The sequence below is a fragment of the Opisthocomus hoazin genome, chromosome 1 (assembly GCF_030867145.1).
Source record: "Opisthocomus hoazin isolate bOpiHoa1 chromosome 1, bOpiHoa1.hap1, whole genome shotgun sequence".
Classification (NCBI taxonomy): domain Eukaryota; kingdom Metazoa; phylum Chordata; class Aves; order Opisthocomiformes; family Opisthocomidae; genus Opisthocomus; species Opisthocomus hoazin.
In genome coordinates, this window is record NC_134414.1 from 64,811,104 (window position 1) to 64,837,102 (window position 25,999).

General features: G+C 40.1%; 1 protein-coding gene across 6 annotated transcripts in view; it reads right to left on the minus strand.

Moving 5' to 3' along the window:
- NALCN (sodium leak channel, non-selective) overlaps positions 1–25,999 on the minus strand; it is a 248,133-nt gene that overhangs the window by 39,445 nt on the left and 182,689 nt on the right. For all 6 annotated transcript variants that reach the window (XM_075424290.1, XM_075424306.1, XM_075424274.1 and 3 more), the window contains 3 exons: positions 23,088–23,224; positions 20,515–20,656; positions 6,732–6,805 (listed from right to left, as the gene is read on the minus strand). In XM_075424290.1, the coding sequence (XP_075280405.1) occupies positions 6,732–6,805; positions 20,515–20,656; positions 23,088–23,224 (353 nt within the window). The remainder of the gene's footprint in view (positions 1–6,731; positions 6,806–20,514; positions 20,657–23,087; positions 23,225–25,999) is intronic.

The window sequence follows — 25,999 nt, forward strand, 5'->3', positions numbered from 1 at the left end:
AAACAAATAGTCATTTGTTTTCTTTAGTGTCTGCTCAGTCTGTTGAACTATGGTAGCTTACTTTCTTTCCTTTAGTCATTTTGTATTCTCATTGTCATTCTTATTTAACTGCTGCAGCTCTTCCTCTACCAGATGTTTCTATAATAATTATTTTCCTTGGATTACAGAAGACTTGATAGAATCAATGGGGTACGAGGATGGTGAGGGGACTGGAGCATCTCTCCTACGAGGAGAGGCTGAGGGAGCTGGGCTTGTTCAGCCTGAAGAAGAGAAGGCTGAGAGGGGACCTAATATATGCTTACAAATATCTGAAGGGTGGGCGTCAGGAGGATGGGGCCAAACTCTTTTCAGTGGTGCCCAGCACCAGGACAAAGGGCAATGGGCACAAAATGAAGCAGAGGAAGTTCCATCTGAACATGAGGAAGAACTTCTTCACTCTGAGGGTGACGGAGCACTGGAACAGGCTGCCCAGTGAGGCTGTGGAGTCTCCTTCTCTGGAGATATTCAAGACCTGCCTGGACAAAGTCCTGTGCAGCCTGCTGTAGGTGACTCTGCTTCGTCAGGGGGGTTGGACTAGATGACCCACGGAGGTCCCTTCCAACCCCAAACATTCTGTGATTCTGTGAGAAGAAGGAACGTCAAAGGGCCATCCAGTCTTCCACCTCTCTCAAAGCAAGATCAATGATACCTACGCTGTTCTGGGCTGACGTCTGCCTAACTTACTTTTCCATACCTGCAGTGTTGGAGACTCCAAAGCCCATTAACTCTACTTCACAACAATGCTTTATGATGATCTACAACATGGCACAAACCCCATAAAACAGAGTAACTTCTTACCAATGGATATGTGCATTCCAATATTTATTTCTGTTTGTCTCTGCAGGAGGCAGATGAAATCCAATGACATTGTACACTTGTGGAGATTTAAGAAGGTGGTGACTAAGTCTGGATTTTGCTCCCGATGACAACAATCATCATCCAAGCTTAACTCGAATATTTGTTCTGAGAAATGGATGGTATCAAAGCCCAGCACCTCATAAACTGAGCTTACCTGGAACATTTGTTTTAAGAAATGCGTGGTATCAAAGCCTCACAGTTATAAAGAAACAAATCATACTCTTAAGAGACAAAACATAAAATGTATACAGAGAAACTTGCTGTAAGTGATGTAGAACTGAATAATACAAGACAGTTATTTAATGCAGGCAAATTTCTCGTAAAGGATACCAAAGGTATGCCTTCTGTGATGAAACGATGTGGACAAGTGAAAAGCAGTGTTTGACACACTGAACGGTAGAGCATTAAACCAGAAGGACCCTGATAAACTTGAGGACTGAGTCACCAAAAGCTTCAGCAAGTTGGACAAGGAAATGTGCAGTTTCACGCCTGGTGCAGAACAGCTCCATGCATTCATGCAGGCCATGGAGTGGCTGGCTGAGGAAAAGGATCTGGGAGTTACATTGTGCACTGGGTCTGCATGGGATGGAGATACCTGGATGCTAGCTGGATGAATGTGTTCCTGCCATCAGTAAGGCAAACTGCCTACTATATTAAGGAGGAGTGTAGCCCGCAGATAGAGGGAAGTTATCCCTCCTCAACTCAGAGCTGGAGAGGCTCCACCTGGAACACAGTTCTGGGTACTCCAAGAGGGATGCTGAAACACAGGAGCAGGTACAAGAGGTCAATGGCCTACAACACATGACCTCTAGGGAGACTTGAGGGAGCTGTGCTTGTTTGTTTTGATGAAGCGCATGTTACAGCATGAAGCAAAACTCCTGTTATGGCAACAGGACAGAGCAGTGAGCAATGGCCAGAAACCGTGGCTTGGGGCTTCAAACTGAGCTTCAGGAAAGCTCTCTCTCAAGGACAGGGTAGTGCAGTGCTGGAACCAGAGCAGGTGGAAGATGCAAAGCTGACTTGATCCAGGGTTAGCAATAGTCGTACTTCAAGTGGGCAGTTGTGCATCATGGCCTCCAAAGATCCCTTTCGACCAAAACTTCTATGTTCCTGTGATAAACAAACTAATGAAAATGCCTGCTCATTCTCTTACGAGAGGCGGTGTATTAGACTACTGTATTAGAGTCCAGAGACAGTTTATTCAGAGATTAAATTTGTAACTTTCCTAGAAGCACAGAGAATCTTGTTTCTTGCTCATTTTAATATTCAGAAAAAAACCACTGTATTTTGCAGAAATACTTGTATGGACAGCCTGAATAATCTCCTAGCATATTACCAAATTAGTAGAATGGATACTTAATTCAAGCAATTATTTTTTTTCCCCCAAGATGCCGTCATGGCAGTCTCAGTTTCAACCATTAGATAAATCCACTTCACTCATTTAGTTGTTTATGAAACTGAACATTCAACTTCAGCATGAACTATGTTATTCCATCAGGCCCAGTAAATGCATCAAACAAATCTTGACTGGAACAGTGAAAATCCTTCTGCATACCCTTAGCACCAGTTTATAGTTTGACTATAGCATCAGCTATAATCAAAAGCAAATAAAAAGATGCCTATTTTAAAAATGCTAGTTTCCCAAAATGACACAATATATAATTTATAATAAAAAGAATTTTTGTGATTTTGGTGAGTTTGATTTTCTTATCAACAGACCAGAGGACTTCTAAGTTATTCCTTGTATTTTATAAAATAAGGGCATAAACCTTTTTGTGAGGAGGACCAGTCACTGGCACAGGTTACCCAGGGAGGTTGTGGAGTCTCCATCCTTGGAGATATTCAAAAGCTGTCTGGGCGTGGTCCTGGGCAACCTGCTCTAGGTGGCCCTGCTTCAGCAGGTGGGCTGGACCAGATGACATCCAGAGCTCTGTCCCTTCCAACCTCAGCCATTCTGTGATTCAGTGAAGCATGATTTAACAGAGACCAGAATAAGGTTCTGCACTACTGATACTTTGATTGTATTTTGGACTATGTGAGACTACTTCTAATTTGCTCAGTTTCCCCACCATTCTGTGCTGTTTACAATTTATCCTCAGCACTGGAGAGAATGCACTGGCTTATACACAGCATTTTGACTGGACCTTATCCACCTTCTCTACTTCAGAAAGCCAGCGGGACTAATAAACGACTAGACACCCATTCTTAGAGAATGATCCTGCAAGAAATGAGGGTCAGAAGAACCACAGGCACAAAACTTGCTTTTCAGACGAAAGGCAGTGCCCATGGCAAGAGAGAGTGAGACAAAAGTGGGAAACACTGAAGATACGCGGGAACGGTGAAATTTGCTAGAAGCCATGGTTATTGCTGCTGAGGGAAATGCATCATAATTTTCAGAAAGAAATGGAGCTGTTTGTAATTCAGAGGCACTACTAAATGTGATTGCGTTTTGAAAAAGTTGTTTTAACTATCTGTAACTCACTTTTATCTCATTTCATCTTCCTCAGAAGGGTGAAGTCCCCACCTCACAATGGATTTCTGTGAAGGATTCAGCCACTCTGTGTTCTAACACTGGCAGGGGTGATGATACAAATCACTGGTCACAGTCAAAGTGCCCAAGACAGTAGCTGCTACATCTTTGACTCTGTTCCCAGAATTAACTGCACCAAGACCTCAAGGGGGCAAGGTGAAGGTTGGTTTCCAAGCAAGGATCTTCAGAAAATAGGTGGTTTCCCTTGAGTGCAGTAGGAAAGTTGCAGGAAAATGAAGAGGCCCGAGACCTCTGTTTTGCTGCATAATGTAACATTAGATCAGCAGGTGAGAAACCTAGGATTGCATGTATGAACTGTCTCTCTGGGTGGTGAAGGGCTGTTTATGCCCTTCTTCCTCCTCTTGGGGAAGAAGATGTCAAGATGCAGTTCAGTATACAAAAGGAAAAACAAGGTATGGATAGAGGAAGATGCGAAAGACACATAAAGGTACCTGTGTGTAATGCATACTCCTTCTATGAAGAAACATTCTCTATGGCTATCTTGAAACATTCAGAATTGGAGTAAATTATTATTTGACAAGGTTTAAAAAGTCAGGGGAAAAAGGTAAGAGGTGGACTTAAGCTAAAACAGATTTTAAATTCTGTTTTCAGTATGGCAATTTCATCAAGTTGAAATTGCCCACGGGCAGCTTTACTGTGTAGAGGCACTGTTTTAGATAAAAGCTCCTCAATTTTGGTAGATAAAAATTAAAAAGGCGCTATAAGGAATCTTTTCAGAAGGGATATCCTAAGTTACCTCTTATTGTTCTTAGCATAAACACCATTTCTTCTTTTGTCAGATACTTTGAATAGCTGAGACTCAGCTACTTTTATCAAGGAGTATACAGCATTTACAACTAAAGTAAAAATAAGAAAAAGACTCTCTCGTGTCTTCTGAATTTGAGCTTTCCAGTGTTCCTTGAACTGAATCCGAAGTTTCAGCCGTAAATGCCATCCTTTCTTATAACTTCTTCTTCTGTTTGTAAAACTCCTCTCCATCAACACTGGCAACACTGGCATCAACACGGAAATACTGGCAGCGCTCAGGGCCAGCAGGCCCATCACTGGCAATGCTCCCTACTGGCACGCCCACCAGACACACCATGCACACAATTTTCTTATGCTGGAACAGAGGCACTGGAGATGTCACAGTTCAGATCTTACATAAAAATTTTTGGGCAGTAACAAGGAACAATAAAGAGTATTTGTTCCTTTTTCTCAGGAGGAGATTAAAGACTGCCTCTTTGTAAATGACTTATGAGCATTCCTAAAAAGCATTAGAAAACAAATAAGCCCACATTCTGCTACTTGACAGAAGATCCCTCCCTTTCTCTGTGTTCCTCAAAAGTTCATCAATGATGACCCAGGAAGTAGATAAGAAAGCACAACAAATGTACATTAAATTAACAGATTAATTAAAGTAATAGATTAATAGACTAAAACTTTTTCTGCCTGCAAAGTTTATCTTCAGAGGAATTCAGAGGTGAAAGGATGAGTAGTCCTCCAAGATACAAAATTTCAGCAGAAGTTGTGCTCTAAAGGACCAAGTCAGCAGGATTGAAATTGGAAGGACTGATGTCTGATTCTGTCCTGCTGCCTCTGAGAACATACTGAAGTCCAAACAATGGTTTGCTTGGATTCTCCTTCCACTCTGTCTCAGACTTCTCCTGAAAAGGAGAAAGTTCGGTGTTGACTGAAGAATTCATCAGAATTCTGACTTTCAATTTGCAGGACTTCATTTTTTCTTCTGCATAAGAATGAATGTAGCCCCTACAGATGTCACCATTTTTTAACATTTTAAAAATATAAACCAGTAGGATATTCTCTTTGTCTTTGTTTTCTCTGTGGTACAGTATGAGAAACATGCCAAACAAACTGACGTTTGTGTAACCCTAGAGGTGTCAACAACATTTCACAGTTGTAGTATAACATAGAATTTCATTACAAATGTTTTACTGAAACACTGCCATGAAGCCTGTACCTAAATCCATTTTTTTAAAAGGTTTTTGATTAGGACAAAGGGACTTGTACTTATCTATCTGTAACGGCAATGCCTGTAAAATCAAGGTACATTCACATAACCGAAAGAAATGCTTACAAATATCTATCTGTAACAGCAATGCCTGTAAAATCAAGGTACATTCACATAACTGAAAGAAATGCTTACAAATGGAGACCTAAGTTTTGTTAAAATGGAATACTTATGGTCTTGTAGTTACATTTCTCAGTAACATTTTGACAAAGAGCATTCATTTGAATTAGTAATTGTTCATGTTTTCATTACCGTGGGTTTAAAGACAGATAAAGTTGCACATTAATTTCTACATTTCTCCCTGTGCTGTATTCTTAGAGAGTATTAAAAAGAACTAGAGATGTAATATTTCTCAAATGGCATGTAATTACTAGGCACTTTTCACAAAACTTCACAACTGAGAAATCACACTGAATTCCTGCTGCACTGCTCCTCATAAAACACTGCCGTACCTAATCTAATCCCATGGCTGTACTTCCCCGATCAGTTATTCCTGTTTCTACTGCTTATTTACTTGGGACCGGTCATTCACAATATTCTGGAGATGTACCCACTTTGGTGAGAATGTAAACCTCAAAAAAAGAATGATCTCCTGATGTATGCAGGCTTTGCTAATGCACCTCATATCACTGATAGTAACTCTAATGTAAAATCAATAGCAGCATGAAGAACTGCAGCATGGCGTTACCCACACGGTAACTTCAGACATTGGTCTTGGAGACTTAGGAGTGCATCACTTATGGCCCTGAGTACTTACTTGATCTGGGATACCAAAATGAGTCATCATTACAAAAACATCCAGGAAACCCTTCTACAGAAGTCTGGGTTCTGAAGTCTTCTTAATTGTACATTTCCTACTTGGAATATGGTTAGCTGTAGTCTGTGCTTTCTAGTTTACAACCCCTGTGAATGGTTATGTGTATATATATGCGAGAACTAGGCTGGAATTCTTTAGGCAAAATAACACCACTTACGAAGAGACATTTTTTGGTTAATTTAGAAGGAAGACATGAAAAGAGCTGAAATACGATCCTTCTACATGACACAGAATTCAAATACATACTGAAGAAGCACAGTTTCTCTCTTGTTGCTGTTCAAGCACATAATATATCCAGAGAAAAGAGCAATTTATCTTTGATAATTAAGGTAATAGACGTACTATAAAGGGATATGCAATCATAAATATCATACATACAGTAACATTCATGAAAAACAAGGTTATGAGAAATCAGATGACAGTCAAAACAGTATCAAATCACTGTTGACTCTTACCTTAGGATTTTATTGATTGCTGTCTCTTTTTCCAGAAGATTTCTTGCTCTGATGCTGAAAACAGATTTACGGAGCTACAAAATTAAGAAAAAGACACTGTATTTTTTAATCGCTGTAAAATGTACCATGTATTTGATAGACTAATGAAACACTATGGTGCTGAGTATATGCAGAATTAAACCCATAATGTTCTCTGTAATAAAGCTGTTTTTCACAGTCTGTGGCAGAAGTGTCCTCTTCCAGGAAAAGGGTGGTGGAAAAGATCAAAACATAGAACAAATTCCTTGAGAAATATGTAAGATCCTTGTCTTATCTTACAGCATTTGGTCTCCCCATCCCATTCCTTAGCTAGTTCTCGGTGCAAAGAAGCAGGTAGTTTTGTTGTCCAGCACTAACATTATTCCCTTTGTTACAGATTTCTTTTCTTCCTTGGTTGGCCAAGTCACACCTTTGTCTTGATCCTTGCTACTCCTCCTCCACTTTGGATTTTGACTGGGCTGGCTCATACTCTGGAGACACCTTGACTATACAGGAGAGTCAGATAACAAAGCTTAGATGTCTCATTTCAGCGCCTAGAGTTAGGTGAGGTGAAAGCATATCTCCTGTTTTTCCTGAAACCAGGCCTGCCTGCCTGTTCTTGTCCTTGCCCTTTTCACTATCATTTTTTTTACTTTTCCTTTTTTCCCTCAACGTAGAACAAAAAAACATGGTGAGCAAAATGTATTTGCGCTTGCCTCTGGTCATGAACAGTGTTTTAGGCATATTCTTGTGAACAGGACTTACTGGACATTAAACGAGGGACTGAGATACAAGAAAAAACAAGCACTTAGCTCCTACCCAAGTAGTAACAAACATGGCAAATCAAAGAACGAATCACACCTGAAGAATTTAGCTGAGGAATTGCACCTGTGATCAACAGAGAGCCTCTGGCAGGCACCTTGTAAGACTTAACTCTGTCAACTGTTTGGAGATTGTTATCTTGGAGCAAAGAGTTGAGAGAGATTTGGCAGCTCCTAGCAAGATGTGCCCTGTTTTTGATTGCTCTGAAATGGAATCTTTAAGCACATTTCTTTAAAACTACTTATTATAAATATTGGATTTGTTTAATTGATCTGTGTCCGACCTAAGGATATAAGTAATAGATTTCTAAAACACTACCTCAAATCCAGAGTCACTTGACAAACAATTTTGCTAGAACTTCTCTCAAGACTCAGATTGACTCATTCACAGTAAGATGTCTTTGGAGAAAAATAGAAGCCTAGAAAATACCTTAAAACTTGTTAATTATACTGGCTGTCCTTAATAAAACGGCTACTGCTTTTTAAGCCACACCTGTAACAGCAAGCTACAACCTCTTTCCTAAGGCTTGCCTTTTCAAGTGTGGCCCCTTTAACCTTTCTCAAGTCCTAACCCATCTCTGTACAGGCTGTGGAAGTAAGAACATAGATGATTTGAAAACACCACTATTTTGAGATTCTGTGGGTTCCTTAAAAAAACTGCAACTTGCAAACTGAAATAAAGCATGCAACACTTCAGAATGTAGTTTGGAAAATAAGGTACTGGAATTTCAGGTAAGGTTAAAAAAATAGTAACCGAATTACTGAATATTTGAATATATATATAAAAAAATTGTTCCATTGCCTCGACATGGTTAACATCAAAATAAACTGAAAATCACAGTATGAGATATACCATTATATTAAATATTGTGTAGGGGTAAATACTTCATATATGGAAACGTATTTGTGTAGGTTTTAACTCACTTGCAGTACCTCAGCACAGGTTTAGAGGATTTATCAGCATGGAACCTTACTTTGGATTTAGATATAACTGACAATGGTGAAAGCAATGGCACCATTCTCACATCTTTTTCTTCTAATGTCAGTGATTAGTAACTGGAATCCCAGATAATTGATTTTTCCCCATATCGGGATTGTGGAAAGCACCCTCCAAACCACAGGAGTATCTATCCTTTTGCAAGGTGTCAGCTAATGATTTTTTGGGGGCTCAACTAGGAACATCAAACTTATGGTGGAAAGGTGGAAAACAGCTTTTTTCAGTTGTTTTGTCCTGTTATAAATAATTGCTTTAGAATAATTGCAACTACATCAAACATCAGGGGGAAAAAAGTGTGCTGCCTACTAATGCGTCATGTCCACTTATTTCTAATAATAATTCTTTGTGTGTTAACATCTTAGAAATTGAAAAGATTTCAAACACAGAAAGCATTAATTTTCTTTTAAATTTCCAGTTTTTGCTGATCTGATTTCAGGAAAAACACTGAGGCAAATAACTTTTCCTGAAATTGTCTACGGCTGCCTATATGGCACAGGCCACTGCTATTAGGTGTTTAAAACAGGTGCCAAACCACCTCGGCATTAAGCGTGGCCCAAGCAGGGAAACTCGCCCAGGCTGTCAACACAGGAACGTGCCCTGGGAAAGCAGGAGCAAGGAGTCGACTTCTTTTCAAAGACTTTACAAGGAGGCTGAGTGCTTGTACAGACGTATTTAGAGCTTCCCAGGAATACATGAGAATATACAAGTTCCTATATTTTGGTGCCTAGGGATCTCAGTGGTCCTAAACGGAACTGATAATGCAACCCAGGCACTTCCAAGGATCATGGTTTCTGAAGATGCTGGTCTTCGTTGCTCTTCAGGACTTAGGAGTCCTTGCTTCAGCAGAACCCTGGTGAATTTATCTGAAATCTAAAATATCCAGAAGAAGCAATACAAGATAATGGTTTTAGATAGGCACAATTGATCTGTTTCTCATATTTAAAGGAATCAGCAGTCAGTCAAACAGCAACATGCATATGTCAATATGCGTGTTGAAGAAAATCAGACATTGCTATAGATTTTTAAAATATGTGTCCTTATTTCTATATTAGATAAATAAACCAAACTGCTTTCCATTTAATTTTCCTAATTTTCATAGCACACCAGGCAAATGCGATGGAACTATACAAACAGAAAATGGGGGTGATGATCAGTATTTTGTTTAATTATGTCTAGATGCCACATACTGGTGTAGATGGAGGTTGGCAATTAAAACTTGTGATACCTGCCGAGTTCTTGAATGTTGGAGAGGAAATTATTAGCAATGTTAATGTACAAAAGACACTACTTCAACAGATGATGTGGAATTAAATAAGTACAGTATACTCTGCTGAGGTTATTTTGGGGTGTATCTGTTTAGCCTGCTGGGTTTTTTTATTACAGATTGTGATGTACTGTGAGGACACCCTCAGTGTATCTTTAATAGTCATTATTTATTTATTTACTTCTTTATGCAGCCTCTAAGTACACTCAGTGCAGAAATAACAGTGCCATATAGCTTTCTGCTACAGAGCACTATTTTTTAGCACAAGACACTGTCCTGAAATCACCTAGCAGCATCCGATTACTGTTAAATGTGTTTCCAGCAACACATTTTAAAGAACTCCTGCAGGTTACTTTAATCTGTAAGGAACAGCTGTGACAGGTCAGCAAATTACCGATAATATTTCCTGGATGAAAAGGTTTTAGATGTAAGGCATGTGCTCCTACAACACCACGAATAAAGCTCAGGTCTTGGTTCCCACATTCCTTTGAGTTTATTTACACAGATGTGCCCACAGACACAAAATTAGGATATCTGCTGGTGTGACGCTTCATCTGCAAGCCCTGGCACCCTGCACCGCTGCTGCTGGCAGGACAGACCTCAGGCAGACAAAGGGACTCTGTCCTGGCAGTGTGAACTTGATCTGAATGCTACATCCTATGAAATCTCATTTGTCCAAAGCGACAATGACAAAGCAATAAACCACTCTAACTGTTGTAAAACACAGCAAAAACACAGCTAAAACACAGAACATTGTTGCTCTGCAAGTGCCACCCGCTGCTTTGAAAAGGTACTGCAGACTTTTAAAACTTATTTAGTAGTATATTTAAAAATTCCAGGCTTTCTACCCTGGAAAAAGAGTATCTTTGACATCAGATTAAAAGCAAAGCAACACAGGATGGTACCTTCGCTAGATGACAGCTAATGACTGGGTCAGTCCTACAGCCTAGGCATACTGGCACAGCACTTCTGACTTCAGGGGGATCTAAGCCAATTTACATCAGCTAAGATATGGCTCAGTGGTTTTAAGTTTTGAGAAATGCTATTCATTGTCAAGGGTTTGATGTATTTTGCTAGTGACATGTTTGCAGTGAGCAAACCCCAGCAGGCACTGCACAAAGCAATTGTTTTCAATGTGAATTTGACAGAGAATTGTATAGTATCAACAGGTAAAAACTGTGGTGATGTAGTGTATTATTTTTGTATCGGACCACTGCAGAGTTGGCCGAAGAGACAAGCATTGGTGGGTGTTCTGCAGCACAAGGTGAGACAAGGTCATAAGTAAATCAGGAGATACAAATCCCTGAAATGTTTGGTTGACAATGGAAAAAAAAAGTGCATGCAATGTATTTTTTTGTAATGCAATTTCTTAAGTGTTATAAAAAAATTAGAAATTTTAGCTTTAGCTGTCGATAGCAATTTTTTATAGGCAACTGCAGGACCATATGGGAATAGTCTTCTGTACCACGCCAGAAATTCCAAGCAAGAAAAAAAATCACCCAAAGCTTCTGTTTCAGTTTGGAATTTGCTGGATGCCAACTGATGGTTTATGTAGACTTGCAGAATGAACAGATTGTTAGGTATTACATTGTTATTTAAACACGTACAGCTTCTCGCGAAAATATGAAGAGTCAGTACAATAAGCAATGTATCAGAGTGATTTTTAAGAAACAGTAGAGAAATATTTGGGCATAATCTGTTCAAAGATTGAACAATCCATTAAATACAGGATATTTTTGGCCCACAGGAGTTTCCTGCGTAGCCTCTCACAAGCAAACATTATTATTTGTTCAACAACATTCTGCCTACGCATCTTTGGCCTGAAGAGATCTATGAAAATGAATGTGACAAAAATATGAAGTGTTATGGAAGGTCAGACTTCATGTTGTTTGTAGGTACCTAACAAAATGTTCAAAAGATTTTAAGCAGGTTAAGTGACTAAATCCTATAGAAATCAGTGGGGAATTTCTCAAGCTTTTTTGAAAACTTTACTTGATACCTACAGAATCATAAATGATGCAACTGCAAGGGGCCTCTAGAGATCACCTAATCCATTTCCCTCTCTCAAAGTAGAACTAACTATTTTCATTTGGACTGCGAAAATCTGGCCCTTGGCGAGGCTGTCCTACGTAAGCAACAGGCTTGGGAAGCAGTCAAGAAAGTGGTCTAGCATTAGATAAGTGCCACAAGGAGTCAAAGGCTGTCCCTTTTGATCAGATGTCTAGAATGAGAAGTGGACATAATCTCCTCAACTCTTGGGAGTCACTGACCTGAAATAGCCTTATTTCATTCTGTAGACCTTGATTGCTGCCTGTCTCTTAAGGAGAGCCATGTTCTAATTAGCTGACTACTGGTCTGGAAAATCTACATGTCCTTTCATAACCAAGAACCTTTTTCAATTAATTCTGAGAATGCGGACAAGGCTAATATTAGCATACTCATAAACCCCCCCAAGACTTAAAGGGGATGGTAACAGTCCATCTCAGACACATGAGGGAGCAGCTCCAGGGAGGGAGAAAAATCCCTCTCTTTTATGTTGTGTCATACTATGTTTGGGTTTTGCCCTTTGGCATTTCTGAGTTTTTTACTTCCAGTGGTTTAACAGGTAGGTTTTTCACAGAATCATAGAATGATTTGGGTTAAGAAGGGACCTTTAAAGGTCATCTACTCCAACCCCCCTGCAATGAGCAGGGACATCTTCAACTAGATCAGGTTGCTCAGAGCCCCATCCAACCTGGCCTTGAGTGTTTCCAGGGATGGGGCATCTACCACCACTCTGGGCAACTTGCGACAGCGTTTCACCACCCTCATTGTAAAAAATTTCTTCCTTATATCCAGTCTAAATCTACCCTCTCTCACTTTAAAACCATAACCTCTTGTCCTATCACTACAGGCCCCGCTAAAAATTCTGCTCCCACCTTTCTTACAAGCCCCCTTCAGGTAATGGAAGGCTGCTATAAGGTCTCCCTGGAGCCTTCTCTTCTCCAGGCTGAACAGCCCCAACTCTCTCAGCCTTTCCTGATAGGAGAGGTGTTCCAGCCTTCTGATTATTTTTGCAAGTGTGACCTTGGACCAGTTGTTTCCTATCTTTACTTGATGCAGGAGCCAGGGAGATCTTGGAAATGTTAGTACAGAGGGTCGGGCAGATTACTCATGGCAGCCAACAGCAGGGTGGCAGTGATGACTGCTGGCCAAGCTGATGTGGTGTTGTAACACATTCTACTGGGTGCACAGTGATGGTGCAGAAGGCTCCACTCCATACCTTGAGTTGGGGATCTTGAGGCTCTAGGGAAGAGGGCTGGCCTGGGAATGGAAGAAGACTGATACGGACTGGGAGTTTCAAGTGGGAGGTAACTTGGGTTGGGGGAACAAGAAAGAACATTACTCCTGGTTGTACAAGCACACGCATATAATTCCCTTCGCTATAACAAAGTGATCACGACTACATTTAATCAGTTCTTGTGAATGTGTCCTGTGAGTGGGTGAGGAAGACCGAAGGGCTTGGTGCAGGAGATTCGGATTCCTCAGTAGCAGCAGGAAAAGGGAGAGTATGGGCCCCAGACAGAAGAGCTTTCCTGTAACTGAGCACCTCCTTGCCTCTCCCTTCACTCCAAAGTAATGCATGCTCTTCTCTGCTAAAACATATCAGCCCTAAAAATTTTGCTGTGTATCTTGTTTGATTGAAGAAACAGGCAGAGTATGATCAGCCCTTGTGATTTAATGTGTTTTCACAGCATTTGTATGAAACCTTTGAAATCTTTTAGTGCGAAACTGATGAAGTAGAAAGCTAACACCACAAAGAAATGCTAAATTATGGCACTTTTTGAAAATGGCAAAGTGTCCAGTCCCCAGCCTCCTTTCTTTCAGAATGTAATTAAAAATTGGTCTTTTCCAGGCAGAATTTTGAACATACTATGTAGAGTCAAGAGTGACAAAGCAATTTAAAATCATCCGAAGCCAGAGACAGACCATAACAAGAACAAAGTCTTGTTACTATTGCAATTCTGTCTTCTCTGCTCTGACGGCAAACGTGGTCAGGAAAGTTAAACATTAGCAGCTGAAATGTGTATGTGGTAAAATATTTAATGACAAAGTGTCTTTTTCTATAAATTGATTATTCAGACACAGGTACATAAAGACACTGTAACATATCCATCTCATCTGCATATGAACAAAATCTTTAAAAAATGTGAAATAGACAAAGACGTGTCCTGATTAATTTTCAGAAAACCTGAAATATATCACTGCATTTACATATATTAACTTCATTAGAAAGATCTGATGAGAACAGACGTGGGACAAAAATCACCTTCTTTGAAAATCAAGACTGTAATGAGCAAGAAAATGCTGGATTCATAAGCCATTCTCATTCCAGCAGGTAGATTCTTTTCATGACTTTTCTGAATGTTATAGTTAGATAGATTTTGGCAATATCCTGTGAATGACATAAATAGGTAAGACTGAAGAACTTGGCTGTGTTTAATTAACAAGCAGTATATGGAAAGTGAAATTGTAGGACAGAGTTCTACTCAGATACTCAGTAAACGGAGATTAAGATGAAGTTTGAATGATTTTTGTAGATACTTAGGCACAAAGTTCTGCAAGAATTACTTCAGAAAAATGTAGTATTTATTAGTGTTTAAAAATAAATAATCTTTTCTACTTGGAATTCATATGCAATTACGCTTTACTAGTTTCTGCTATATTCAAAATTAATGTGATAAAATTATTTTTTCAAATTACTTAGAGAAAAGAATAACCAGGAACACAGTAGAACGCTATCGTCCTTTATGTGCCAAAATTCTGCTCTGAACAACAGAATGCCCAAAACAAAGATGAGAAGAGGCTGATTAACTTGTAAGTTTATTACAATAAGAAGTGGAAATTCTGGAAATGACAATTTATGAATAAATATTCTACCCTTGGTTCTTTTCTAAGAAGAAAAATTACAAATAAAGTTTATGGCTTCATGCCTGATGATTTCTGAAAGATATCTTGGGACACTCTGTCTTCAATACTAAAAGCTATGCCTTAGAAAAGCTGAAAAGCTATTTCAGCTTTTATAATTACAAATACCTTCTGCAAGGAAAAGTCCTTTCAGAATACATGTGTTTCTTTTCACCAGAAACAGAATAGTCAATGAAAGCAGTTGAGCACAGATCAGAAAAAGACATGCCGGAACAAATTGCCAGATTAAACAACAACATCTTATCAAGAATATCTGGCATGTCTCAGCAGCTCACAAATAGGGTATCTACGATGTTAACCAAACATGCTCTAGAAGTTGTGGGCAATCCTGTGTGCTAAATTTGTGTGTGAAATTGTAAACTGATAAAATCATAAACTTTCCCTGAGGTGTTGACAGATAATGATTTCTACATAAACCACAGGGTGTTGATCTCCAGGGAAGTACTGAGGCCCTTCCAGCATGAGGCTTATAATCAGGCTGATGCTTGTGTTCCATCCCATCTAACTTTAATGGATATCAGCAGGATCATACCTGGCAATGAAGGCAAATAGCCTAAAAAAAGCAGGTGCAAAGCTCAGCAGCCCACCTGCAAAGCAACACAGGTCATCATGAACATATCACCTCGGTGCTCCAACTCCCCAAAGAACACAGAATCCAGTGCGAGGTCTGCTGCGTAATATTCATAGATCTCCATGGTAATGGCTCTGGCTTACCTCTGAGATCAGCTCTCACTTTCTGACCACGACCTCCTGCCACACAGGTACAGTCAGCTATAAGTAGGAAATCAATGGGAGAGGCATATGGCATGGGAGGTCGAGCTTTCACAGGAGCTAGACCTTAATGATGGATCTTGCTCCCACAGGAAAAAGGAATGGCTACTAACTCCACTGCTTGCAGAGCTAAAAACAAAACTCACACAAGTGAAAGGAAACAGAAAGGAAACAGGATGATAAAAAGGACAGGAAAGAGAAAATATGTTTGCTACTATCCAATTAATCTTACAAACGCAGAAATAAGGTGGCTGGCTTGTTTATATTAATTCAGTTAAATGGGAGATGTTCAAAGTCTGAACTATAAAATACACAGATATATTAAATGCTCTTTTGCTTTATTTTGTAATTCACTCCTACTGTGCCACTGCTGTAAACATGCACATGGGTATCTGTCATATTGAGCCACAGGCATTTTCAAAGTTCACCTCATGTGCCTGTCAGTTTTGAACTTCAATTTAACAGCAATGTGCTGTTTTGTGGCCAGAGATATGTAACCAGTTCAGGAGTGACCTCCTCACAACAATTTTCTGCAGGGCTTGCTAGAAGTTGTATGGTCTTAGAACAGCAGTGAGGTGTTTCTGTGCTCCTCTGATTCTAGTCTTGAAGATCAGAAGCCAAGGCAAATGTTCTACAGCCAACTCAGTTGTATTTTACTGGATACCTGCTTTGCTGTAAATCTTACAGCTCGTTTAGTTCTTTGTCCCCCAAAACTTGCTGTGACTATCCCTCAGGCTCTGTGAGAACCACCACAATGAGATGTCCTTGTTTTCTGCCAACTTCCTGTCTTCTCATCCACCCACTCACACAAGAATTTTGTTTCCATATTTCATCCAGTTCTCCTGTCCAAGAATTTACTGAAATATTGGTCAACTAAGGAAACTCCCAGCATAATGTGAATAATTTTCATACAAATGTGGAAGTATAAAAGAACACTTCCTTCTCTGTCTCTAAAACTCCCCTTCTCCCACATCTACAATGTTCATTTAATACCGTATCTTCCTCTTTTCATTTTTTAACCCTTTCCTCAGATACTTTTTCCATTAATTTTATAACAGCACTGCCTCCTTATACTTGCACTTCTTCTGAGCTGTCTTCCTTCTTTCACCAGAAAGTATCTTCATGGTACTTCTACTACAACAGGGGTATCCTCACCAACCTGGCCAGTCCTAGTTTCTATAATTAGACCCAGAGCTCTTCAATTCATGTCCTGCAGACCACATCAGGATAGACTAGCTCAGCACGCAGTGGAGAAGGTCTGTGGCAAGATCAATGGGTTTAAGAAAATTTGCTCAGCAGGACCTCAAGCAGAGAGCAAAAAAATGACCACCCTGAATTTCCAGCAGTGCTAAGCTCAGAGAACCACAGAGAATCCCAGCTTTCCACACAAAGTTACAGATAATCATGAATAACTCAACCAAAGCATCATGCTAAGCAGCCTCCCTGCAGGTCGAGGGAGGTGATTCTGCCCCTCTGCTCTGCTCTGGTGAGACCCCACCTGGAGTCCTGCGTCCAGCTCTGGAGCCCTCAGCAGACGAAGGGCATGGTCCTGTTGGAGTGGGTCCAGAGGAGGTCCACAAAAATGATCCGAGGGCTGGAGCACCTCTGCTGTGAGGACAGGCTGACAGAGTTGTGGCTGTTCAGACTGGAGAAGAGAAGGCTGCAGGGAGACCTTATAGCAGCCTGCCAGTACTTAAAGGAGGCCTACAAGAGAGCTGAGGAGGTATTTTTGACAAGGGCATCTAGTTATAGGACAAGGAGTAATGGCTTTAAACTGAAACTAGATCTAAAAAAAAAATTCTTCACTACGAGGGTGGCGAGACACTGGCACAGGTTGCCCAGAGAAGCTGTGGCTACCCCTCCCTGGAAAACTGTTCAAGGCCAGGTTGGATGAGGCTGTGAGCAATCTGGTCTAGTGGAAGGTGTCCCTGCCCATGGCAAGGGGGTTGTAACTAGATGATCTGTAAGGTCCCTTCCAGCCCAAACCATTCTATGATTCTATGATTCAAGCATCCATAACTGAGATAGCCCAGGTGTTGCTGGCATTGGATGCACAAGAATGAACATGGCACAGTCTGTCTCCACATACCCACTCAGACCCCACGCATCAAGACAGAACTCTTACAGGATGTGTAAAAGGTCAAGGGCATGTAGGTATCTAAAAGTAATTTTTAATATTAGCATTTGGTTAGTTTATTACTTTGATAATAGTTTAGAAATTTGGAAGAGTTAGAAAAACTTCTGGAACTCGCAGACTCCAGTAGAAAACAAGAGTGTAGCAGAGAAATCTGTTTTCCAAAGCTGTTCTTTTGATTTGGCATAGATAAAAATAATTTCAAACTGCTTGTTCTCATGGTTATGGTAATATATACAAATAGATCATTTTTGCAATTACTTTGAGAAGGTAAAATACCTTAAAAAAAGAAAGAACACAATGAAAATCTACTCCTCTTCTACAGCTTAAAACACTTTTTCAAGGAAGTGGGTAGTTATAATGCTGAAAAGACTTACTAAACCCATTATATAGGAGAACAAAACTCGATTTGCTTTATTGATCATCATAAATTATGGGTCAGATACTGATTTTAAATACAAAACCAACACCATATAGATATAGCGGCAGATTGATAAAGAAAAAAAAGAATGTTGCTGAAGTGGTAATAAGGGAATGTATGTATTAAGTACTTCTCACTTCAGGAAGTGTGGAATGCAGAAACAGTGATGTAAGTCCAGGAGAACCTGGTGGAACTAGCCACAGTTCAGACACCACAAAGGGAGGACAGTCAAATCGTCAGGCAGAATCTCACCTTTTGATTCCACCCCATTGTTTTCATCAACTACAATGCAAAAAAGATGTGAAAAGTTTCTGAAGCCACCACACTGCTATCAGGAGCAGTGGGAATGCATCCTACTAGACACCGTGATTAGTAAAATACTTGGTCAGGTCCCTTTTTTTTACAAAGAAAAGCAAAGTATGCATGTAAGGTTTATATTTAAGTGCAACCAGTCATTCCAAGCTTGTTTTAAGGATAAGATATTTTTAAGAAGATTTGTTCATACAAAAGTGAGGTTGCCTTGGCAACTGTAACTATAGAAAGCTAGAGTAATTGCTTTCACAAAATCCTTCTTAGTGCTTTCTCCCTCTTAACACGAATGTATAAATACCTTGTTTAAAGCTACATTTATCAGAAACACTACTCATCATTGATTCTGCCCTTGAGCCATGGGAATCCAAAAGTATGTGCTTAAAGCAGGTTGAATAGTGCAAAACCAATCTGCAAACTCTTTTTTCAGTTCAAAAATGAAAGTGAGATCATGCATGTTTGCTCTTGGAGGGAAATGAAAATTCGAAAAGAATGCAGCATTCTATTTTCGTATTGCACGATCTCATTGAACAAACTCTGCCATATATTCATCTATCTTCAAACACAGTAACATTTCACTTCAGTGAACAGCAGGCAGAAGGAATTAAGGTTGCAATTTAATATACCTACACCATACTCATGTAAACAGATCTACTGAATCCTTGCACAGCTTTGCATTGCATACTGTGGACTTTTCTGTGTGGCTGGGACAAGTTTAAGGTCTCTGTTCATCTCTTCATTATATGGTAGAAATGTACTCTGATTTCCCAGGCACAGTTTTGATTAGCAATTAGCAATATTTGGCATAGTTCTGCTGACCCCTAGGCTTGTCATTTACTACCTTTTCCAATTTTTCTGCTGGGCTTGTTAGAGTAGATGATGTCCATTTAGGCTTGATTCCTTTCTGTGGCCTTCCTTTTACTACAGACCTCCCCCTCAGGCCATGCTGTTCAGCTTTGGCTTACTGATGGCACAGTATACATCAGCCACAGGAATGGGTTCTTGCATTGAAACAGGGATGGAAATTAACAGTAGTTTGCACATTGCCTCTTTTAATTCATTATCAGAAGAGTATTGTTTTCCCCAACTCTGCTTCCTGCCTGTATGAATGCCATCCTGAGTTACAGTTGCAAAACACACGCTAGGAAAGCCAGTTACACTGTATAACTACATTCGTACCCTCTTTCTCTTCCTTGTCTGGGATTCTGTATCTTAAAATGTATTTACAAACTCCTGATATTAATCTTCAAACAGGATTCAAGCACCCTGTTATGAATACTGAAAAGACTTTTCTTTGTCTGTTAAAATGTCACAAACAAGTTACACAACTCTACAAGTGATAAAGAAGTGATATCTATCACTGCAGAAGCCACTAGAAATCTGGGAAACCAGTATCTTCCACAATGCACATGAAGATTTTTGCTGCCCCTCTAGTTTTGCAAAGTGCCAGAAGTCACACACACTTACTTATGCATCATCATCATCATCATCATCATCATCATCATTCCAAACAGTCTTGATATTTTTCAAATCCAACTATCCATTCCAGTCTGGCTGGGAGACTAGCATCATTTAGCACAATGGGTATCAAACACATGTATTCAGCATCCATTTTCTAGCAATTCCTAGGCCAACAGAGGGTTAATGGACTCTAAATTAGAATAATTCTTAAATTTGCACTCATCTCCACAGAGACTTTGCTTCAATGAAGTGAGTTTTCAACGCTGTAACAGTATCCAGGCACTCAAAAATCCAATGTGATATTCACAAACTTTAATTTTCCACTAGCTTCGCAGTGATTAACAGCAAGACTACCCAAAAAAATAGCATCATAAGACAGAGGCACTGAACAAAATTATGTATTAAGTCCTGAATTTTGAAGTCAAAGGAGACAGGGAAATTTAAACCAATTAAGGAGCTGCTGTGATGTCTGTTTTAGGCTAAATTAAATATAGCCTTTTAGCTCGTGTTCAGTCATCCTTGTGTTCACTTTTATGTGGTTTGACAAACTGAGTAATCTGAGGTCTGTCCTCACAATACTCAAGGAAAGATATATAATGCCCTTTTACTTTTGATTTACCTTTTGATCTATATATTTGTTTTCTTCAATTGCTGATCTCTTAGAGTGGTCACAGGAGGAAGACGATGCTGAAGGCAGTCTTCGCAGCAAACAGGTGGTATCTTGTTGCTGGCGATCAATAAACTGCTTCATAAAACTTTCCCTTGTGAACAAATAGAAGATATTGATGGATTAAAATCCCAGGAAGAGTTACTATTTGGCTTTCTTTATGATGTGTCATAACCCATTAGTGCTAAGATGGATAAACTCCAAGTTGTACTGGGCTATAGACGTCTAAAGGGACAGACTGATAAAACTTCATTTATTAAAGACATCCACAACTGAAATGAGAGGTGAGTGGCTTGCATGTAGTTTCGAAGCAAATAATTTTATTCCTTTTAATATTTATTTATCTAATTTATTTATTTACCGAAGTGAGCTCTTTCATTAAACAGCAAATTGTTACTTCAATGTAAATCAAACGCAGATATAATCCAAAGGAAACATACTCTCTGAAAGAAATTCTTGAAGATGTCAAACAACATCTGTTCATATAACTGCTCTGAACGCCAGTATTAAGGTGCTTCAGCAATTCTGTGCCTTACATATGTCATGTTTAAAATGTAGAAGCATTTCTGTTTACAACAAATGTACATTCATCTTGCTGTATTTCAAGTTTAGTAGAGTTGCCCTACTGTCATTGTAAATCGACTATGTAAAACCTAATTTTTTGTCTGGAGAGATAGTTCTACATAGTACAACAGGTTCAGATTTAAAGATACGATTTGCTAGTGATAGTTTGAAGTCTTTTTCAGTAGTTCGCATGATCATGTATTAGTCTAGAGTGTGCTGGGAAAAACACAGCTACAAAGCAATACCAAAACACACTAAAACTAGGAGAATGGGCAAGTTCGGGGTCCTGCACCTGGGGAGGAACAACCCCATGCACCAGTACAGGCTTGGGGCGGACCTGCTGGAGAGGAGCTCTGTGGAGAGGGACCTGGGAGTGCTGGTGGGTGACAAGTTAACCATGAGCCAGCAGTGTGCCCTGGTTGCCAAGATGGCCAATGGGATCCTGGAGTGCATTAAGAAGACTGTGGCCAGCAGACTAAGGGAGGTTCTCCTCCCCCTCTACTCTGCCCGAGTGAGGCCCCATCTGGAGTACTCTGTCCAGTTCTGGGCTCCCCACTTCAAGAAAGATGAAGAGCTACTGGAGAGAGTCCAGCGGAGGGCTACGAGGATGATGAGGGGACTGGAGCATCTCCCCTACGAGGAGAGGCTGAGGGAGCTGGGCTGTTCAGCCTGAAGAATAGAAGGCTGAGAGGGGATCTAATAAATATTTATAAATATCTTAAGGGTGGGCGTCAGGAGGATGGGGCCAAACTCTTTTCAGTGGTGCCCAGTGACAGGACAAGGGGCAATGGGCACAAACTGAAGCACAGGAAGTTCCGTCTGAACATGAGGAAGAACTTCTTCCCTCTGAGGGTGACGGAGCACTGGCACAGGCTGCCCAGGGAGGTTGTGGAGTCTCCCTCTCTGGAGATATTAAAGACCCGCCTGAACAAGGTCCTGTGCAGCCTGCTGTAGGTGACCCTGCTTCGGCAGAAGGGTTGGACTAGATGAGCCACAGAGGTCCCTTCCAACCCCTACCATTCTGTGATTCTGTGAAGAATGCCCTCACTATGTAACCAATCAGTATTTTGATACTAAAAGCAAAACATTTATGACTGCTTCCTTGAGGTTTGGAAGGTTGTTTTTCCTTGACCCTTCTGGCCAGTATTATTCCTTCCATTCAGCTAAGATGATACAAACAGGTCAAACCAGTTGCCTTAGCTTCCTTACGAGTTTAATCAAAAGAAAAGTAACCTTAGGAAACGCAGAGCAACGACAGCCATCCTCTCTCTGGCATGTGCTTGGTGGGGATACTGGAATGGGCATGGCCAGAAGACCTGTTTGGCCAGTCTGTGCTCTTTCAGTGGTCTTAGCAGCCTGTACGTACTACAGCAGCCCTTGGATTTCTGTAAGCTTTTTTTGGGACCATACCAAGAATAATTGTACTGTAACTGATGATCTTGTAGCCAACTGAGGGTCTGATCCTTTGTTAAGGCAAGCTTTACAGGAAAGTAGTAACCATGCAAATACAAAGAGGGGACAAGGTCATGACAAAGTAACTGCTATTGGATGGTTTGTGTTATCCCCTCTAATGATTTGCTGCCAGTTGACCTTATCTTTAAAAAGCTACATGAGAATTGATTAGACTGCTAGCTGGCTATGCCAGCCAACAATCTAAAATCCAAACAGGAGTGGAGAAACAACAACACGCTTGTGAGCCATATTGTACTCGTTACGGTTCCGGTCAATCTGGCTGCTTTCATGAATTCATTGTAAGGAGTGCTAAGAATATTTTTTTTTTTCAAAAGTAAAAATGAGGTAAAACAAAAATGTCACATCCTTTTGACGCCAATGTTAATTCTGTTTAATTTCTGATTTTATGAACTATCTGCCTGACACACAAGTGAAACAGTTCAATATTTTAGGTGCTACATGGCACCAGACAAGTTTACAGCATACTAGCAAAGGAAATATTTCAATACCTGATTTTTGGAACTGTGAAATCTGAAGGAAGCTTGGAGATTTTCACCATCTGTGGCCTGTTTGGGAATTTTTCAAAGATGCGTAGACGCAATGGAAGCTTCTCCTTTGTATCCGCATTTGCTTCACTTTGCTTTAGCTGAAAACAAGAAAATGAAAAAAACATGACAGAAAGGGAAATTTTGCTTTGTAATATCCCAGCCTTTCTTTTCGGAATCCAAATAATAGCAGCAATCATTTAAAGAAACAGAAGATGGCAGCAAAGAACTACAGAAGGTAAATCTGAGTTTATTGGTCTGCTTGTGCTGGAAGCTGAGAAATACCTAACAATACCATGCCTTTAATGGAAAGTCATAAAATGGGAGGATTGCTAATAATTTTAATTTTAAAATACGAAGCATATTAGTGTCCTATTCAATATGCTTATTTCTACGTTTTCTTCACAGATCCCCAACACTTTATCAAGCAAATAAACATCCATGATCTTTTCATACTAGGCACATCTTTCTGTATATGCTGACAGCTCTTCGATATTCAAATAGAACATAGCATTCTAAAAGGGAGAAATTTTAAAGGAATACAGCTCTCAGAACACGAAAATAACAGGAAAATTAGATTCAGATGAATATTATAAGTAATAACAAAGGACTCAAAAGAATGCATCTACATCAGCAATTCTGATACTGAGCTGCAGCAAATCACTTAACGAATGCAGCATTTGTAAGTATCCACAAACAGTAATTCCATGGAATATCACACAACTAAATACAGAAAAGGCAGATACATCTATGTGGACAGATGATGGCTAAATCTAATGATACAAGATAAAAAAGACTTGATATGGAGATATGATTCCTGAATTCTGACTACTTTATGTAGTGATTCAGTTGTGTCATTGCAAGAAAATACAAAGTCAAAAAGAATCAGTGAAATCAGAGACCGAGGGAGACTGAGGGAGGTGATTCTGCCCCTCTGCTCTGCTCTGGTGAGACCTCACCTGGAGTCCTGCATCCAGCTCTGGAGCCCTCAGCAGTGGGAAGACATGGACCTGTTGGAGTGGGTCCAGAAGAGGCCACAAAAATGATCCGAGGGCTGGAGCACCTCTGCTGTGAGGAAAGGCTGAGAGAGCTGGGGCTGTTCAGCCTGGAGAAGAGAAGGCTCCAAGGAGAACTTATAGCAGCCTTCCAGTACTTAACGGGGGCTTACAAGAAAGATGGGGACAAACTTTTTCGTAGGGCCTGTGTTGACAGGACAACGGGTAATGGTTTTAAACTAAAAGAGGGTAGATTTAGACTGGATATAAGGAAGAAATTCTTCACTATGAGTGTGGTGAGGCACTGGCATAGGTTGCCCAGAGAGGCAGTGGAGACCCCATCCCTGGAAATATTCAAGGCCAGGTTGGACGGGGCTCTGAGCAACCTGGTCTGGTTGAAGATGTCCCTGCTCATCGCAGAGGTGCTGGAATAGATGACCTTTAAAGGACTCTTCCAACTCAAACTATTCTATGATTCTATGAAATTAATTTTTGCATTTATTTTAAATGGTATGTGTATTGCATACTATTTCCGTTCTCCTTCTCCCACAGGCTTAGAAGCTTACATTTTAAAACAGATTTTCAACATCAGCACCTGCAGGGAATACTGCTGATAGACATCAGCTATCGATCTTTACCAGGGGCAATTGCCCGGGAAATTGAATGGACTTCTAACTCTCATTTGCACTGCCTAGTGAAACGCAAGCTCCCACAGCATGCTATAGAAGAACAACAGCTCTGCTGCAGTGTCATGCTATTGGCGACATCACCACTTCCAGCCATAGGACAGCTTAAGCTGAAAATCAATTCATATTTCGTTGGGTACAAGTTGTCACGTGGACTAAAAACTGAAGAGCTACACACAAAGATGAATGCGTAATGGTAAAGCACTGAGTCAGAACTGAAGGGGAATATTGTGTAAATCTGTATTATGTCCAGTCCTACTTAATTGCTTCATTAATTATCCTTAAAAGGAAGAAATAATCACATGAATGAAATTCACTTGATATTAAAATGTGAAGAGTTGCAAATACCACGGCAGACAAGGAAAAGGACAGATTCAGAAATAGGGGCAGGAAATAACAGACTGAAAAAATTCTAGACCAAGAATAAGGGCAGAAACTAAACAAGAACTTCTACTTCAATACAGCATCAAAAGGCCAATTTGGGCACCAATTACATTACCAGCCAAAGGCTGTGCTCGCAACCCGTCTCTGTTGGTTAGTCATTATATAGTTTTAGAAAATGGTACAGAGGAACACAGCTCCTCTCCTAGCTGCTTTGAAGAGACCATACCTGGATATGCATTCACTTCTAAACACCATTTTATCACTCTCACACTGACAGGCCAAAATAACGCCGAAAAGAGCCATGAAAACCAGGGGAGAGCTACATAAACCAACTGGGACAAGGGAGAAAAAAGGAGAGAAAGACCAAAGGGACCCAATATTTATACTACATCTACCATAACTGATAATAAAGTAAGGGGAGGAGAGATGATGTAGATTTATGTAAGCAGTATTTGAAAACAAATAATTTCAAGAATATACTAGAGTACCCTAAATATAGGAATGAGAGGATGAAATTAAGAAAGGGAATTCTTAGGCTGAGAATAAAGAATACTTCTTTACAGGGAAATCTCTAAGTGGTTAGAGAGGTCTCCAGAGGGAAGTGTCTCATCATTTCAAATTCAGACTAGACAGAACCCTTGAAACAACAGAGTACTCCAGAAGGAAATCCCTCACTGACAAGGACATGAATTGGATAATCCAGCATGGCTTTTCTGCAACATTGTACTGTTGCAAAGCTTTGGGAAGTGGTCATTTTTCAAGAGGAAAAAAGGTTTCCAATTTCTGCTGGTTTGCTTTTTAATAAGAAATC